This window comes from Hermetia illucens, chromosome 1, assembly GCF_905115235.1.
Source record: "Hermetia illucens chromosome 1, iHerIll2.2.curated.20191125, whole genome shotgun sequence".
Taxonomy (NCBI): Eukaryota; Metazoa; Arthropoda; class Insecta; order Diptera; family Stratiomyidae; genus Hermetia; species Hermetia illucens.
In genome coordinates, this window is record NC_051849.1 from 187,344,029 (window position 1) to 187,364,533 (window position 20,505).

The window sequence follows — 20,505 nt, forward strand, 5'->3', positions numbered from 1 at the left end:
TGTAGTATTAGTGGTTGTTATTGCTGCTACGGCTGCTCGTATGGTAAATTGTGAATACTCCTTATGTTACGAACCTATGACTTCTTTTTTTGCGCAATCTAACAAGACTGACTATAAAAGGTTTTCTTTCGTACGTCGGCTTATCCGAAAAGATGCAAGCGTACAGTGTATTTGTGACCGAGGCTATTTGGTTTAACTAGTTTTCTAACATTCGTTTTATCTTTAATCACAGGAAGATATATAATTTTAAATGTGAATTTAATGTTTTTTCCCCATTCTTGTTGGTTTTGTAAACCAGTAGTGGTTTTGACCATATATTTTATAATACTTGTTATTGCCACGGTGCATGAAGTTTTTCCATTTACAAGTTTTCTCGCGCTCATTTAACAATTGTAGCATTTTTCGCAGATATGGTTTTATTATGCCCATTAAATGCATTCTGCTTCATATATCGCTGGATGATACGGTTTTGGTTTTCTGATAAAAACAGGTATGCCTTGAAGTGTGTTGGCAATTTATTTTTCGTTAATTTGGTAGTCTTGCAATGAATGCAGGTCAGAGTTCTTTGCAATTTTTTAAAATTTACTATGCTATGCTTGAGTGCAGGGGCCTATTTTTTTACTAGAGAATGTTTTGGCAATAGATAAAATTTTTTAGATTTCCTATTTTGTATACGCCATACTAATCCGTGGTTCCAAGCCTGGCTTGTCGATTTCGTCTAGAGCAGCGAAATTAACTGACTAGATTTTGTCTCGCATCTTTGTGCATGACCTACAATCTAACAGCTAATTTTTATATTTTCATATATGATGGATAATATTGGAGGAAAACCAACCAACCAACCCAATAGGCTAGATTTACAGTGCTAGACAATTTTTTAATTTGGTTTATTCATTCCTGTTTTCATTTGTTATTTTGAACTGGTCTGACTAAAGGCTTATTATTTACGTGGAACTTGTAATAACATTGATTTTTATCTGTAATGAGTGAGAAAATGATGATCATTAACAATCTCGATTAGTTTCCGACGATATAACTATTTGTGGATGAAATATGGGTACAAAGGCAAAGGAACAATCGAACCAGTAGGTGTTTAAAGTCGAAGACAATAAAATCGATCAATTAAGTGATAAACACCCCACCATCCCAAAACACACAAAAAATGCTGATGTTGATACCGAGGATATAAAATCTGTCTATCTATAAGTGGAGAAAAGATTTTTTACCTGCCAATCGATATTTGATCTTCATTTATTCAATTTTCGAACAATATTACTTTTTTTTTCAAATGTCCCTAAAATTAATAAGACCATTGTTGTACTTTGACCATGCACCCCGCACGTGCGAATGGGAGGAATTTGCCGCAGATTCTATCTTTCTATATTCGAACAAAAGTAGTTGACATCTTAAATTTAAAATATGAAAGATATTCTGGCAGTAGACGATTTAGAAAATGGCCCGTGGCACTCTTTTTTTCAATAGGCGCCAAAAATGAATTTATTTTATATTGATTTGGCTTCATAGACTAGACAGAGAGATTGACTCAACAACCTAACAAGTAAAAGAAGTGAGAATTCGAGAATATCAAGATATTGGAAATATTGATCGAATTTTAAGATAAATCCTAAGAAATGAAAACATCAGGATCATGCAGGACGTAGTTGTTCCTACACTCTTCAAAGAAAGATTATCAGCCAATACATTACATATCGGAAACCGTTTTGTCTCTAATGTTCATGAAAAATATATCTGATTTTGTGTGTATGACTATAAATCATACACAATATAATTGTATAAAAAAAAGGTATAAATAGTCTTTGCACTGCTACTGATTTTTTTTATATATAATTTTCTGTTAATTTATGTTGTTTTTTAATAAACAAGTTATTCAGTTATATATTTACTTAACTTTGTTAATCGAGGATTATTTTCATGAGTTAAAAAATTAAACTTACTCTAATAATAATTATAATGATCTAACATCTTTAAAATAAAATGTTTGCTAGTGAATATAGAAAGAGAAAAGAATGAGAGGGGGAGGAGGGCTCTCAGATATTTTTTTTATTCTTTTACTTTTCCGATACAATCAATATTTTCTCTTGAGACAGTTTGGAAGATACTTCATTGGTTGATTGGCGAGGTTTACCTTTTCGGTGTTGTCAAAAGAAATTTATTATCTTTTATTATTTTGGCTTTAGCAATCTGTATATCGCGTTGTACGTCCAAACAATTTACATTTGATTGCATTGAAAAAATGACTTTTCGTACTAAAACAGCTCTTGACAGTTTTATGATTGGTTGATTCCATTTTTTTTTTTTGAGCGCCCCTCAAAAACGGACCACATCAAAGAGAAAATACGTTGCATTTTAAAATATTTCTTCGATAGAGGTGAAAAAGGAGCCAGGTTGCTAAAAATGTGAGTAGTGTTTATGGTCGTGATATTCTTACAGCCAATTATCTGATTTAAAAGGTGCATGAGGTTCCGGGAGGCGAATTATCAAAAATGTCGGCAAAGTTGTAGAAATTGTCAAATCCAATCATCATTTCAGTACTGTGTCCATTGCTCAGGAGCCGAGCGTTTCTCAATAAACTGTTTGCAGCCATTCAAATAAGACTGAATTCAAAAAGAAGAATTTTCATCCATGATGTCAATGAAACTGACCTATTCAGAAAAAGGGGTGGTGGCTGGTGATGAAAAGGGAATCACATAACAGTACGTCAAGCGACAATGGTGTGGTAGAATCGTGGTAAGTCGCGAAAACGTTGTTCTATGCAAGGGGCCGTTGAAATGGCAACAAGTTATCAAGCAAAACGCCTCAAATTTAACCTAAATCGGGTCAATCTAAGTATGCTAAATAAAGCCTCCAATTTCATGCAAAAGTAATGGATTTCTTTTTAGTATACCAATATTTTATTTTTATGTATATATTGTATTTCGATGATCATTTGATCCATTTGAGGGTGTTGCACTGGAGAAGCGTTTAAATGACTTCTGAAATTCGCTATATGCATCCAAATAAAGTACGTTTGCCTACAGCGAATTTATTTTCTGTATTTTACGAGTGTTCCTGAGGATATTGTTTCTTTACATTTGGACGGATCATATCTTTGTTCTTTGTTTAACACTGTTATTTTGATTGAATGTATTTCGATATTTCACTTTGATATCATACCTTGCTATTTTCTTTCACCTCCGTGTTGCTTTTGATCATGACGAAACTGTGTCATATTATAATCATCTATTTTGGATTTTGTAGAAAAAGCTCCAGCTGAACCGGCACGAGACAGTCAGAGAATATTCTATGGGTTGGGAGGATCTTTTCATGCAGGGAAGTGATGACGATCGCCTTCATCCCTTCCCAATTTATTGAAAATTTGATTCGAGTGAGGTTGTGCTAGCTCCATGGTCTAAGCCCCTATCGATAGTGTTTTGGACTGTACATGCACACACTTTTTCCAGGTACCGAGCTGCAATTAGTACTCTGGATACAATCGGGCTACCGTAAGAATTTTCTTTTCTTGAGGTTCTTCACAATTGATTCAGAAATTTTTTGAGCGAATTGGATAATATTTCGGAGAAACATCTCTTAAAGTGGATTCTATAGAGGAGGCTAGAATTTAGAAAAAAAAATTATACGATCCTTACTTTCAGAAAACTTTACAAGACTGTTTTTTGCAATAAAATATCTTATAAGAAACCGATTTTAATTAGGTTTCGCACTACACTCAAACAGAAAAAATGAAAAATGCATGTAAGTCAGAGAATGATAAAAAAAAAGTTCATCATTACTCTTAAAGTAAATCTTCTATTTAGTAGAAGTAAATCCTCTATTTAGCTGGTGAACAAAGATGAAGGCATTGAGGAAATATTCAAAGCATGGATTGTGAAACAATTTACGGGTCCTCTTGTTTGGACACTTATAAGGTATGCAAGGCTACAGGGTGAACCTCCATCTGTAGTTCAGTTTGTTCTGAAAAAGACAACAAGTAGTAGAGGGCGTTTATCACAGTATATTCATCTATAAGAACTTACATATTTTCTGGAAATCATATCTCGTGATGTCAACGAAATCACCGTAGAGATACAGTTCGTGAAATAATTACGAGGGTTGTTTCAAAAATTATTTCAAGCACAAGGATTTTTTTATTTGAAAAAAAAAAAAAAAATCAATACACCATTGGAAACGTTGATTTTTTCTGACGAATAATTCATTTTGCATTCCCGCCTCAAAGAAGTCCGCCGCCAACTCGTTGAGAAACCTGGGAACTTCGTCTCACAACTCGTCGTCCGTCTCGAATCATTGGCCGCCTAGCTGCTCCTTCAACTTCGGAAACAGATGGAAATTGCTGGGTGCAATGTTAGAACTGTATCGGGGATGGACAATGACTTCCCAGACAAATTCCTCGATTAAGTCCTTCGTTTGTTGCGAAACATGCGGACGCGCACTGTCGTGGTGCAATCTTACGCTTTTGGTGAGTTTCCCCCAACGTCGATTTTTAATTGCCCGTCCTTTTCTGAGGTCTTGCAATAACTTGTCGAGTTTATTGTATTCCCTCTAGGCATAAACTCGATAAGCAATACACCACGCTGACAGCTTTTGCTTAAGCTTCTTTGGTTTGGGCGACTCGGTGTGTTTCCATTGGCTAGGTTGTTAGAAGTCTTCGGTATTCTCGTCGCATTCACTCAAAAATTATCAACCATAGTTGACGTGCTGCTGTTTGTAGATTTCTGAAAGCATGTGTGGCACCCACCGTGCATACAGCTTGTGATAGCCTAGCTTTTCTTTCAAAATCCTGTCAATTGAAGCTTCAGAAGCCCCGGGAATTTCAGCAGCCAATTTCTGGATCGTTCTTCGCCGATTTTCACGCGCGAATTTCGCACCTGTTGGTGACGGTAATGACGTGCTCCACCGCGGATGGCTGTCAGGCCGGTACTGATCTTCGCAGACGGGCGATTGTCAGTGGGATCGGGGGTGGGGGGACCAGCGAACAGAGGGGTGTTACCAGATTTCGCCTAGTCTCACGTGTAGTGACGGCATCGAGAACCTTATTTTTGAAACAACCCTCGTATATCGGACAGTCAAAATTTTTATTTATCACAAAATCATTTAATTCATTTTCTTTTTTTTTACTGTTTAATATAATAAGCCAAACGAAATAATTATACCGGACAAGTATAAAAATTTTGAAATAGATGGGTTTAATATAAAAGTTTTTTTTTAACAGTTTGTTATTCTGCTTTTTGTTATGATACTTTCCATTTCACTTTTCTCCACTTTTCTTCAATGGCAAATTCTTCCAATAGAATCTCATTCTTCACTCATAGATTTCTTATCGCGTTTAGATCAGTAATTATAGTATAATATTATAACATTTTTCAACGCCAAAAAAATTATAGTTTGGTTGGAAACGTGGATCCCTGCGTTGTCCTGTTAAAATGTCCTGTTTAAAGCCGATAAACCATCACTAAAACTTAAAAGCGCGTTATCTAACGACCCGCCATCATAGTTAGAGCCTAATTTGTGCCTTACGAAGCGAATTAGGAACCTTTCACGATATTCGAAACCAGCCCATACAATGGTTTCATTAATGATTATCCTTCTTTAAAGTTTCGCGCGTGTTTCGCGCTCTCGGGGAACCTCCACCGAAAATTTTTTTAAAACATCAGAACCATCCAAATTGAATTTGTTTTAATCATTAAAAATAACGGATAGCCACACGGTGTCCCGAAATTCGTAGTTTTGGGCGACGTTAAATCTGGATAATTTTTGACAGAGTAAAGGGTCAGGTTCTGGCGACCTTTTTTGATATTAAATTTGTTAAAAATGTCTTATTATTACAGATAAAGCTAAACATTAATTAAAGACATTAGTTTTGGATTAGCTTTTTTATTGTTCTCACTAAGGCTTTTTATTTGTTTTTTTGCCCTTTCATCGATTTTCTGTAGACAACCAGAACGGTTCCCTTTCTCATTATCTTTCGGATTTTCCGTTTAGAAGACACTTATTTCGTTTAATTTGTATTTCAATTTGGCGAAGAGAATATCCCTTCAATCTTGAATAATAAAAGTTTTGCCAATTCATTTACACTTAACAATGCATCCCGCAGCATTGGAAGTTTTTTCTTCCTGGAATGTATTTTATTGCGAAAATCGGTTCGTTAATAATAGGAAATCGATTTTTTTTTAATTTTTCTTCGTCACCAACTGTTTATATTAGGTTGTTGCAAATGAAATGTCGGATATTTGAGTAAAATTTCAAAAAACTATAACTTTTATGAAAATTAATTTTATTAGTCAAAATAAGAACCAGCAGCTTCAATGCACTTCTCCATTTATTCCAGTTTCGTAAGAGTCTGGGTTTCTAGAGCTAAGAAATTCTTCAAAGGCACTTTTGACAGCTACTTCATTGCTGAATTGTTTCCCCGCCAAAAAGTGATCCAAGTGCTTAAAAAAGTGGTAGTCGGTTGGCGAGAGGTCGGGTGAATATGGTGGATGAGGAAGAGTCTCATATCGTAATTCATTTAATTTTTGGACCGTCATTCTGGAAACATGAGGTCGGGCGTTATCATGGAGCAGTATCACTCCATCTCTGTTGACCAATCTAGGCCGCTGAACACGTAATTTCTCGTGCATTTCATCAAGTTGGGCACAATATTTCTCTGCATTAATTGTTTCACCACGCTCCAAAAACGAATAATGAATAATTCCAGATGCAGACCACCAAACAGTTACCATTACCTTCTTCGGGTGAAGGCTCGGTTTTGGCATGTGTTGTGGAGGCTGATCGGCATCTAGCCATTGCGCTGATCTGCGACGGTTGTCGTACAATATCCACTTTTCATCGCATGTCACTATTCTGCGCAAAAAGGGATTGTTCCTGTTGCGGTTGAGTAGAGAACTGGATATTTCCATTCGCAGCGCCATGTTTTGCTCGTTGAGTTCATGCGGAACCCACTTATCAAGCTTCTTCACCTTTCCAAGCTGTTGTAAGTGCCGAGATACTGTCGAATAGTGTACGCCTATTTTCTCTGCAATGTCACGAATCGATGATCGGGGATCAGATTCCACTATCAAACGCAACTCGTCGTTGTCGATCGATGGTCCTGGGTGTCTACGAGGTTCACTTTGGAGGGTCATGTCGCCTGATCGGAATTTTTCGAGCCACCGCTGTGTCGTTCGTTCGTTTGCTGCGTCAGCTCCAAATGCTCTGCAAATGTTTCTGGTTGCCTCCGCTGCGTTGTGACCAAGTTTAAATTCATATAGAAAAAGTAGACGTTTTTGACTCCCTTCCATGCTTTTTTCTTTGAGTTTTACTTGGAACTTCAATGACGATTGAAACTGAAATGACTCCTTGATCGAACGAACAACTATTTATACTCAATTATCCCATACCACCAGAGTCACCTTGCGGCAGTTTTAAACATTAAAATCATAAATAACTTCACTTCATTGAAAAATCCGACATTTCATTTGCAACAACCTAATACAAAAAAGCTGAAAATATTATTTTATCGAACTTTACCCGGTTAATTATTTCGCATTTCGAAAACTCCGTATATATCAATTCCAAACTCAACAGGGATATTAATTATATTGGCGAAAACCGCCAGGTCTTCAACCTTGGTCGGTTTGAACCATATACTATTCTGTTTGCAAATAGAATGGTCCTGGCCCTGCCATCCACTTAATGGTGGGCCGCACTAATTTTAAAGAGCAACCCGCTTCCTTGTAGTGCAGGGACCACTTTTTTCTGGACGAATTGGGAATTTATGTTAGCTGACGGTTTCGATCTCCATTAAATAGATGGTTCAGGATCACTCTATCACTAACACTAATTTTGATGTTTTGTTCAAAACTATATTCAATAAAAATTCAAACGTCTTCCTTTACTTTAGTGGGGCAGAGCTAGGAAATCAGCGGTCCTGTTCCGGGGAAATTATTGCCAAGTTTTTTAACTGTTCAGCGGCGGGCATAAGTAGAGGCGCAAAGGGACACAGGAAACCAGGAATTGTGTCTGTGCATAGCCGGAGCAAAAATTGAGTCGTCGTTCTATCGCCACTGTGTTGACAATATGCAGGATGACTGCTTATTCCATTATGGAATTCAGAATCTTATTCCAATGATATCGAAGAAGTAACTCCTAGAAAAATTTCGAAAAGCATTTACTTATCCTTTATTTTTTAGAACGAATTTTCTAATAAAAAATATAAAATCTTTTGTGGCGTCAAATAATCAATAAGTGCTAATTTTCACTGTTTGTACCATTTGTTTGTTTTCGAAAATATACGAGTATATCTTTTATTTAACTTACGGTTCAGTCGATTATTTGAGTATTTGGGATTCATTACCTAATTTTTTTCTTTCCATTCCAAAACCAGGCGGTCAAGAAAGTAAACAAAGAAGCAGAAAAGGAAAAAGTCTAACTAGACAATTCTTATTTATAATTTTTAAATCGGAACAGGTTGTAATTCCTTGTTGCTCCGCGTTGTCCCAAGCAGAGTACTGAGGAGCTATATTTGAAAATCTATCTGACTTGTTTGGTTTCTCGTGATATAACAAATGATTACCATATTTGAATGTTACCTCCTTTTAGTTGAATATAAATTTTGAATTAACATATTCCATTTCGAATTCACTTTTGTACTAATTCAACCATTTTGTCTTCATTTCAGGTCCTGCCCAATGATGGATTACCCTCAGTTGTGTGTCAAAATTGTAGGCGGCAATTGGATACCTGCCACAGGTTTCACACGAAAGCGAAAGAAGCTCAAAAGACTCTCGAAGGTTTTTTACAGTATGCCTCAAAAGTGAGTGGGAGTGATGAGGTAATTATATCATTGATGAATGTTGTATTGAAAATTCTGTTTTGGTGGATATTCGTTCCGCACATATAACTAACGAAAAATTGAAACAAAGAAACATAGGGATCGTCCAAATTTTTCACCATAGATAATCCATTAAGCCAGTTCATAACACCAGATTCGTTATGTTATCCTCTGAATATTTTACTAAGCACTCTAAGATTATCTTAATGTCGACTCTTTGCAGCATATTTCAATATTACTCTTGTAGTCTCCCCATTAAATTAAAATTATTATTGTTGATGCAAGCAACAGCATAAACTAGATTAGGTAAATAATGAGTCAACGAACGGACTGAATATTGCTAACAATTAGCTATAAATAGTCTTCCTAAAAGACCATCCATTTACCGAACATTAAATAAAATTCACATATGTTGAAAATCTGTGTACCACCGTAATGAAATTTCACGAAAAGCTTGAAAGATGCCTCAGCCTTATCATCATCATCATATGTACACCTCCTCCTCCTACACAGAACCAAGTCGTGATAGAAGACAACAATTTATCTTTTGAGGTGGTGATTAAGACAGGCGGAGGCTTTGTTGGGAGGGTTACCATCTTGTTTGTGCATCTTAGATTTCATAATTTCAATAGTGTGAAAATACTCATATTTTGGATTCTTATCAACTATTTACTCTCCATTTTCCCAATATCCACCACAAATAGCGAAGTTCGCAAAAAATGATAGAAAGGCATAAATTAAGTTTTGTTTTTCAATTTATACTCTTTATAAACAGAAGTGTCGTTTTCGTAATCAAGCAATAATCAACATTTTTTGTAAGAAAAATTATTCTTGGAGATCAAGGGGATTCTGAGTGAAGTCATTAGCTATGATGACAGCTTGGGAAGAAGGAAAATTAACTAGCTTGTTAAGAGACATGATTGGCAAAAATATACTATCGGTTCTTTCATTTTGTAACACAGGCAACTCATCAGGTGCTATCTTTTCATGTTACTGTTAGCAACACGACCACAGGAGTCAGTTGATGGATGACTTTTTACATTGGGTAATCACGGAAACAAGAAGTGCTCGTGAATTTTATAAGCGAAAAATTGCATTTAATTTTTTTGCCAATTACACTTCTGTAAAATTATTGTTTGATAAAACCCCAGGAAAATGATATTTAATAAGTTGCTTGTTCTATTGAAAGAAACCGCTTGTATAAATAAAATTAATTTCATTATATTTCATTCATAAATATATAGACCCTAAATTCATTCTTTAAGGTGAGGCATTTATCAGATTCGGCTATGCCTTAGATCGAAAAAGGACCTTAGGTTTGGAAATCAGAAGGTTTAATTGATACTTTAATAGATGCGAGAGCTAAGATTTGGATTTTTAAGGGCGAAAAAAGGGTTACTCTGTACACATAGTTGTGTTGAAGATATGTTTGCAGTTATTGAAATAAACACAATTTTTTTTGGTATGGTTCAAAACAGATACATATCCGAATAAAATGTTCCTTTTAAAGTTGTTCACTTTCCGTTCACTTCAAAACTTATCCACTTCCCAATTCGTGAATGGGGCACATTTCGAAAAAGTAGTTCTTTAGCCTTTTTGAGAAACGTACAGAGAAAGCCTATGAGCTTTAAGTTGATTTTTATACATTTCTCAGCAAATTAATGAATTTTAAGAGGCGTTAGCAAAATCAGTTGCTTAAAGTAGCTTTCCGATTGAAGGCGTTTTCTTCAACAGTACTGCATGGAGTGAAAAGTGGTGGGCACGATGGTGAACCTATCGAAAATTTATATTTCATTAAGAGGAGATGCGGGAGCATCACTTTGATTTGACTCAGCTACTTATTCACTGCTGAATAGACTAGTATCCGACATTCAGTCATGATACAAAACCAGTGAGATTTGAACCGCAACCTTCCGTTGCTATAGTTTCCACCTTAATCTAACTAATCAATTGAAGGTGCAATGACCGAGTTAGTTGAACGTCTGCTTCTCGATTTCATGCTCTAGGTTCGAATTCCGGTTGGGTTATGTATATTTCTGTTCGACTTTGTGCTTTTTCTCATAGCAGAAGGCTTATCACTTGCAAATCATTAAGTGTGGTGATAGTGAATGAATAATTGAAGGCTAGTATCGAAAAGAAATTGACAAAAAAAAAATAATATGAAGAAAAAGAGACTCCACCACAAAGTAGTGAACAATAGATATAAAGAACATCTTTATTAGATTGTGAGGTCTACAAAGTAATGAGCAGGGGATATAAAAAAACCTTAACTAGGCTCGTAAAAATATTATGATTTTTTATCGGTTAGTTCATGAGCTGCTATCACAGTTACCAGGTTCAACTATTCAAAACAGAATGGATTTAAAAAATTTTTCTTTTTGGATAAACATTGCTTTCAAATCAGAAAACGTTCTACTCAAGTTAAAAAACTATTTTATATGTGAATGGCACATCTGCAAATAATAATAATATAATAATTGTTGGCGCAACAATCCATGTTGGATCAGGGCCTTGAAGTGTGTTAGAGCACTTCATTCAAGACCGTAACGCAATGTGGTCAGCATCGCGCTCGCCCGAGATTATTACCATGATTTGACTTAGGTACTCATTCACAGCTGAGTCGACCTTCCGTACGACAGCCTTGCGCTCTAACCACTCAGCTATCCGGACACATCTGCAAATAGATAACCTGAAGGGTAGTTGAAAGTAAATGATAGTCGGCTGAAGCGTCTAAACAAAACTGAATTTTTGACGACCGATCCCCATGAAATAGGCATAATCACTGTCAGCGGCAGTGATCTGCCCAGAACTGAGCGATTTAAACACCTCGGGTCAACGCTATTATCCAATGGAGAACTGTGATATGAAATTCCTTCACGCATTAACGCAACCTGGATGAAGTGGCGTTCCACAACTGATAACTCTTCGCAATCTTCTCAGTCAATTGGTGATCAAAGTTGTGGAATTGACTGATATCAAACTACCCGTTTAAGGTATTGAACAAAATGCGCTGAGTTTTACCCCTTCCTGAATTTCTTTTGTTGTCCTCCTGCTAACAAAGTACCAATACGAATTCATAAAAAAATTTGAAAGTAAATTCAATAATTCCTAATTGGTAAAGGGTCGTACCAATATCCATCTCTAGAGGAGAAAGAAGAGGGGAGATAGAATAGAGGACGGAGGATGGAGAAGGGAAGAGACAGTTTGCGGTCACCTTTGTACGTATCACATGGAAAGTTTTCCCTGCTCCTAAAGGCGCTAGAGGGTCAAAGGTACTCTTCCTATGATAGTTCGCTTATACTCGCGGTATCAGAAGAGTCGCACCTCGTAGATTATGCAAATGATGTCGCGGTGCTTGTTGCTGGACACACTATCGAACAGTCGCAAAGCAGACTTGGCATATTGATACGACCGGTAAGCAGACGGATGACTGCGGATGCTGATGCTGACCTTGCACTGCAAAAAACAGAAGTAGTCATTCTGATGAAAAAGAGAATTCCGACCTTGTATCCCATATCGATCGGCGAGTCGATAATTGAGTCAAAACGTAAAACTGACTTTTGGCTCAAAGATGAGCGTTTTCGAGCAAATCAAAGCAACAGTGGACAAATTGTAGCTGTAGTTTCGGCCTTAAGTTGGCAAACGGCAAATAATGATCAGTTCAAAGTAGTCTGTTTTGCTCTGGGCAGAGGTATGGGCTAATGCTCTTGGTAAGGAGGTCTATCGTAAGCGTTTTGCACAAGTACAGAGATGGAGAGCTTTTGCAGGTGCTCACTACCGCACTGTCTCTGAGTGATCCCCGTTGCCTTTCTTGCTAAGGAGCGTAAAGTCATATACAAGCGCAAGAGAGAAGAGTCATGTGAGGTGGTTGCTCGTGAAAAGCGTAGAACGTACATTAGATGAGTGGCAAAATGAGATTAGAGACAGATGGACTGCGCGGCTCGGAGCGTGGCTCTCACACTTTTTTTTCTTGTGAAAGGTGGAATGGGCTTCGTCAGCAGCTCTATTTAAACACAGGAAATCTCTCTCCAGACAACATTGTCGAGGAGCGCTGACAGGTGAAGTCGTGCATTACGTTCGGGTCTTCTCGTTGCAAAGAAGATAGAGCTCGACCGGTGGAGGGTCCGGATGGTAAGTTGTTCCTTGAAATTACAATTCCGTTCCTCCTCTCTCCCCCAGTTGGTGAGAGGAATTCCTTGATTTGAAGGTTCCGCAAGGCGGGAGAGTGCGGCGTACCGTTGCGGAAGTCCAACACTGCGTAAATGCGTTCACCTACCCTACAAATTAGAAACTATGGAAAGTTTGCATGCCGAGAAAGGTTTTTGGTGGATGCTTGTATATCTGATAACATAGTTAACCTATAAGAGTCACAGAGAGTGAACTGTTGCATGAAAGTCAAATGGAGACTAAAAGAAAGGATATCGAATATCATGATCTCCATAAAAATTGTCCCAATTTGCCTAGATGTCTTCGCGCGATGGATGGAGCTTTAAAATTGTCATTCTTGTCGACTGAATCATTAGTAAATAAATGGCTCTCATATATCAGTTAATATTTTGAGTGGTAAGAGTGAGTATAGTGTAGAAAGTGTGAACTAGAATTACAATAACTACAGGAACTCAATTAGTGGTAAATATCTGTCTACTCCTTTATGGAGTATAAAGCATTTACAAAGTCTCTTTTCCGTATTGTTATTTTTCTCCTATTGGATTATCAATGAGACTGCTTCAGTTTTATTATCATAATACACTTACGTATCACACTTAATACTGTGGAAGTGATAAGCCTACAGAAGCGGAACAGCAAAAATAAGTATTCTAATCAGGAGCAACGAGTTTTAAGGCTGACGTTCAGCTAACTGAACCCCCGCACTGTGCTTTTTACGACTTGTCCCATCTCTCAACCAATTCGGTCAACCAGTTTAGACGTAGTTTTAGACATTTTTTAAGGTCTTCTCATTTAGTTCAACAAGTAGCACAAAAACTGCAAACGCAGCATCCGGACACCATGGTGGAGGTTGAACAACATTACATTTGAGCACTTTATAACTTTATAACGGGCTTGAGGTCGTCGTGAAACAGTATAATTTGAATTTTTTGTTGGCCATTTTAGTTGTATAGTCTTATTCACATAATCGAGTTGGACTATGTATAAGTATTTTTTTCAAGGATTTTCTTAATGCGGGAGGGTCTACAGTCCTATCCAACAGATCTCCTTCTAGTGAACCGCCTTGTCGCTTCGATGTATCCCCTAAGACAACTCATCCTGGCCTCCTTCACGCTAACATGGAGATGCCATTTCTCTGCCCTTGTGAAAATAATGTTATGCTTTTGTGTTGTTTGTTATCTAACGAGATTTCAAGCAGTGACTTCAAGGAGATTTTCTTTTGACTTCGTTAAGATTGCGAGTCATTCAAGCTTCCACTTTCGACAAATCCTATCAATTAAAGATCACCGCAGTAAGTGTCTAATTCACGATCTTTGATGATTATCTTCATTAAAAAGCATTTCGAAGCGTGATGGATGATGTTTTGATAGTGTCCTTCTCTGAGTCTGATCATTTAGAACACCTTGAATGCATTTTACAACGTCTTTTTGAGGCCGGTCTGCTATTCAACGATAAGAAGTGCAAATTCGACCACCTGATAACCCCCAAAAGCATCCAACCTGGCCCAGTCAAAAGGCAGCGGATTTCGAGCTACCTGCTTGGAAAATAGTTAAGGATCTGAGAAGTTTCTTGGGCCTGCTAAATTTCTTCAGTCGTTTCTTGCCTCAAGTCGTTCATCATCAATCGATTCTTATAGATTACCATTGATTCCAGTCTGATCGCGAAGTTCAGACCACAACTTTTGTGATTCTCTCAGCAAGATTTGCCGTAGGTGCTGCCCTTCGCCAAAAGGTAAATCAAATCTTTCAGCTGTTCAGCTTCATTTTCAAACAATTGAATATTGCTCTAAGGGACTATAGCGCCTTCTGTCTTGAGTTAGAAGTCACTTATCTACCAACAAAATGTTTCCAGTATTCCCTTGGAGGCAACAAGATATCCGCTCGTGAATTTTGACGGATGGGAGGTTCGGATCTTCGACTCAAGTATATACTGCGAGACCTCAGACAAGGGATCAGGACCACATATACCGGGCGATTTCCGTAAAGAAATGGTTCCCGCCGTTTGCTATCTAGCGCACTCAGTCATCCGGACAACGAATCGGCTAGACACCACAACGTACATATTTATGGCCGTCCATGAAGAAGCACTTTAACTACCAGAAGTGCGAAACTATAAACAAGTAAGGAAAGAGGTAGGGTGTATTTCACTTGCCCATCGAACGCTTCCACACAATCCATCTCGACTTATTGAGTCTTTTCGAGACCCGCACGGGTTTAGGTATTGAGCCACAATCATCGATAGGATGGTCTGAGACGATATGTGTAGAAAATATTTTTGCGCAAACTTGGGCCGAGGTACTTTGTCGAGGGTGTATTCAACTGTTCGGTGTGTCGGCAGTTATAATTGCCGATTTCTCTCTATTCGAGGAGTTAGGTAAACTCATTAGCTTCAAATACTATCAGCACTGCAATGTGATGTTTGAAGATGGCACACGACGCTGAAGGCCGTTATAATGGACCAAGACGATCCTCCTTTGTTGCAAGTTCTGCCACTCATTCCACTTGTCCTCAGGATAGCCAATTAAGAGGAATTTGCTGCAGGTTCTGTGGAGCTGGTATACAGGAAGAACCTGAAACTCCCCAGCGACCATGCATTTGACATTATGTCGGGTGTTAACACCATCAGATTGCGATATCTGTTCAAGGCCGCAGTGCGAAAGCTAAAGCCACCACTCGATTCCGGCCCCTTCGAGGTCCTCGAGTGAGGCCCACTCTATTCCAGCCTCCGACGTTGAGAAACACTCAAGAGGATCTCTGTGGTCTTTCTTCTCGTAAGAAAGCGTAGCCAGGAAAAAAGGCGTGCCATGCGTTCGTTTCGACTTCCGACAGGGAAGCTAAGGGTGTCACGCGTCCTTGTTGTTCGCTGAAACCCCTTTAGTTTCAGCGGGAGTGAGGTGCTGTGGTGGAGCGGGCAATATACGATTTTATCGCTATAGAAGAAGCAAAAATTGTTTTAGGTTGGGTGGAAATTGCTCTCATGTTTTGACGATAATCGACGAAAGTCAGTTATTCCTGATAATACTGATTTCCTTTTAGGGTGGTGGGAAAAGTAACATTTCCATCAAGCAATCGTTACAAATAATGCGAACAAAATCGTGCTACATATTTTCAATTTTTACTGCGTAAAAGGTAAAATATCGTCATAGCCTCGCAAACGATATTGTGAGATTTATAGACAAAGATGCTCTATCTTGCTCTTGTGAAATTACACTTTCTACTATTAAACCAATTAGAGAAAAAATGGATGAGACTCTGTAGATAATAAAAAAATCTACCGAATTTATATATGCAACCAATTGCTGAAGCGGCTCGAAAATAGGTAACCCCTGTATGGAAAAAATTTAGGCCCGGGTTGAAAACTATGCAGAAAAACATGGCCCGGTGTGAAAATTACACGGATCTGTGGTGAAAATTATGCAGGTCCTCTCCTATGTTATCCTTTTTTTCATTGAAATTTCTATTCCGGGCCCGGAGGAGTCTTCCTCCCTTTCCCCTCACCTCTTGTCAGACCTGTTCCCTGAAGAGGAGACAACGTCGAGCGAAAGCGTTGCTGGAGAAAATGCAATGCTCTTTTGACGAACAAGAGGGTGATGCTTTACTGTTGGTGGAGTTAGAAGGGAGTCACCAGCTACGAGCTTCTGTAACCTCGTCAATTTATTGATTCTGGTCTCTGCTAACAGCATTTAATGAACTTGAATGAAACGAATAAACGGATGCATCCAGAATTATTGGAATCTCGAATGCCATTGTCCACTGAGCATCGCGAAACGACATATATTTTTGGTGACGTGGTAAAAACTGGAAGAACTTGAGTTAGAAGTTTTCTTTCACTCACTATACAATCTCAACTTTGCCCTGCAGGATTTCCAGAAGCACTTGTCGGAGTTTTCTGTAAGAACGGAATCATGGTTCTGCCCACACAATGGTGACAGGGCAACGATCAGAATGGACAATATTTGATTAGTTAATAAATAAAAAGTTGGAATTAAAAAAGTATGAAAAGATTTTGTCCCCAACTAAATATAGTAGGTTGCGTGAAATTTTGTTTAAAAGATTATCTTCCATATTTATTCTGATTTTATGATGTGCTAGGGGGGCTTAAAAACTCGATCAAAGTTCAATGGTTGGTCTTTGTTTTCAGTGATTTTAGAATTTCTACGGTTTGTGCGCAATTCTGTTCTCCGATACGTAAGTCTCGACTAAGCAGTTTGTTGCATATTTTATTGTTTAGCGCTAGATACATTTAGCTCGAACTCATTTATTTTACCTTCCCCACTCAAGATCTGGCTGATTGTACACGACCAAGTACTTTGTGAACACTTTTCGGCACACAAGAGCTTCAAATTCACTCAGGTATGATTATGGTCTGACTCTGATGCAAAGGAATTTGTTTGAAAAAGTTGCAAATTTGCTATTCGACATCAATGTTAGCCCCACAATTACTTATTCTTTGTTAGCGAGTATATAGTTAATATATTCTGAGTGGTAACCCCATTTGGGAGACAACTGGCATTGTGCAATCGGGAGAAAATTATATTGATGGTACCGATTATATCTGCTACATGAATCATTCCTCGTTTAATTGATAAATTAAATGCCTTTTCTCAGATAGTCATTCTTTGAAAATTACATGAAACGTTCAATATGGATATGACAGAATTTGATTTGCTGAGGCAATTCGAATTAACAGAGGAAATTAATGAATATATGCAACGATTACAATTAGATGATGAAGGTTCAGATTTGTCACCATCCATATCATCATTGTCATCACTTCGAACGTCAGCGTCACCACAATTAATATCATATCGTCGCAATTTACCACACTCAACATAAAAAAAACGTTTTCATATTTGAACATGGCGATATCAAGATGAGTACTAAGCGTCATAAGATTCATAAGCTAAAAGTTAAGCTAAAGTCGTTTGTCAAGACTTAAAATGCTCTTAGTCACAATGAGTTAAATTCGTGGTCTTACGCCATTGACTTATGATATCTTCTGTTGATTTAAAGCGTGGGTGTTTGTTATTGAAAATGTAGTCTTAATAACATTTTATGTTAAAGGTTAAACTCTACGTGGTTTAACCGATACACATTGCGAGCAAGCAAGTCGAGTTTGAATTGAAAAACCCCAATCTTTTGATATCTTGCGCGTTTTATGAATATAGCAGTCATAAAACTCGGGAATTGATTCTAGTGAGAAGCGCTGTTATCGTGATATGACTAGAGGCCATGGGAGCTCGGATGAAGTTTGCTGATTTAACGATTGCCAGTTGCTATGAACACAGGAAATGTGAGCGTAGATTGAATTCTTTTTTCAATACATAGGTTACTATGTTTGGGTTTGGTTTTTCCACGCAATAATACAAAGGTCACTATCCTAGGTTTATAGAAAAAGCTTGAATAACTTTTCAGAACGTAAATAGAAAGAGCGATGTTACGACTGAACTTTGCCGACGAAGAGACAAACGAGTGGCTCCTCCCTTAATGATGTGTGGGAGGGTGCGCGACTAACCTTGAAAAGGGTCTCTGAACTACCATCGATCAAAAAGTGTTTTTTCTGGCTTTCAGAAGAGGAGCGAAATGGTGTTGGGGTTCTGGAACAACTTGGTGTACAGAAAAACCTCAACACTTCCACCTGGTTGCTGCTAGGCAGCAAAACAGGAGAGAGAGCCGATAGGCCGGGAATTTTTCTTACTATCGGCGTTCTCGAACCTGATGTTAAGAAGGTTCGGGAAAAATCGGAGTGCCGGCTCTACTATGGGCTGAGGACCGTCACGTTACAAGTGTCGACTCCTAAAACAATTGAAGGGGACATCTCGGCATCTTCATCTGAAACGTAGATGAGGTGCCACATTTCCCAAATAAATTTGCAGCATTGTAAAGTGGCGACTGCATTTATCAGTCGTCGGATCAATAGCTGCAAGACATTTATATACCTCATACAAGAACCATGGGTTGTTGGTGGGGTAGTCAGGGGCATAAACTTCCAACATGCTGACCTATTGTATGCCGATGGAAACGATCGACCCCGCACCTGCATGGTTGTCTCCAAAGACTTCCAGGCTAATTTGGTTAACGACCTATGTGATGACGACACCACATCGGCTAACCTAACCATAAAAAGTCAACAGGGAGATAAAGAGATACTATGGTGCTCTGCATATTTCCCCTACGACGCAGAAGACGTTCCCAGTGGAACATTCATCAGAGCTATCCAATATGCCAAAAGTAGAGGCATGGCGGTAATAGCAGGATGTGATGTCAACGCTCACCACATATGCTGGGGAAGTTCGAACATCAATGCAAGAGGATCGAGACTACTGGAGTATCTAGTAGCAACCGATTTGTAGATCCTAAATGTGGGTAATGAACCCACTTTCTTCAACGTGGTCAGGCGAGAGGTCATCGACATCACGGTGGCATCTCCTGACATCGCGTCTCTGATCGGAGAGTGGAGAGTATCAAACGATATCAAACTCTCGGATCACAGACCCATTGATTTCGTTATGGGCATGGATCCACCTCCACCCACTCCATTTCGGAATCCGAGGAAGACAGATTGGGTGAGTATCAAATAGAATTGAGCGCCCGAGTCACGATCCCTGGGAAGCGCATCAAATCCATTGCTGGAATTGAGAAGACAACCCAGATGATCATAACTAGCATGAGAGAAGCTTTCGAAGAAAGCTGTCCACTCAAGATGCCAAAGAAGCCTAAAACAACATGGTGGAACTCGGATTTGGCAAAACAGAGGAGAACGACAAGGATGCTCCTCAATCGTACTCTGAAGGGTGAATCAGGCACTAGCTGGAATCGCTATAAAGAGGCACAGAAGGCTCTAAAGAAGAGCATAAGATCGGCTAAACGATCATCTTGGAGACGCTTTTGCGAAGAGATTAACTCTCTTGAGGGAACCTCAAAGCTGAAGCGGATTCTGGCCAAAGAACGTAGCCAGAAACTGGGTTATTTACGTTTTCAGAATGGGAACACATAGAAAGCGATGAAGAAACGGCAAATCATTTGCTTGAAGTACACTTCCCAAGCAGCATCCAAAATGTAATCTCGGGGCCAACAAGTGCATACAGCCCTCAACCGAGAGACTGGAATCTGGCATGCAAAGTAGTATCACTGGAGTGAGTGAAATGGGCATTTAACTCGTTCCATAGATACAAGTCTGCAGGTCCGGATGGCATCATCCTCGCGCTAGTAATAGAGGGAATGGATGCCCTGGGTCTACACATTCGGAATATATATCGTGCATGCCTAGCACATGCTTATATTCCAATTAAATGGCGGGATGTGAAGGTGTTGTTCATTCCCAAATCAGGGAAACCCACCCATACAGACGCAAAAAGCTTTCGACCGATCAGCCTAACGTCCTTTCTGCTAAAAGGACTAGAAAGACTGGTAGATCGGTTCATAAGGAATACACAGATTCATAAGTGGCCACTTCATCATAGGCAACACGCCTACCAGAAAGGCAAATCCACGAAGACAGCATTCCATGAA

At 38.6% G+C, this 20,505-nt stretch overlaps 1 protein-coding gene across 4 annotated transcripts in view; it reads left to right on the forward strand.

The window, feature by feature from the left end:
• LOC119652450 overlaps window positions 1–20,505 on the forward strand; it is a 168,591-nt gene that overhangs the window by 119,220 nt on the left and 28,866 nt on the right. For all 4 annotated transcript variants that reach the window (XM_038056599.1, XM_038056610.1, XM_038056620.1 and 1 more), the window contains one exon: window positions 8,675–8,827. In XM_038056599.1, the coding sequence (XP_037912527.1) occupies window positions 8,675–8,827 (153 nt within the window). The remainder of the gene's footprint in view (window positions 1–8,674; window positions 8,828–20,505) is intronic.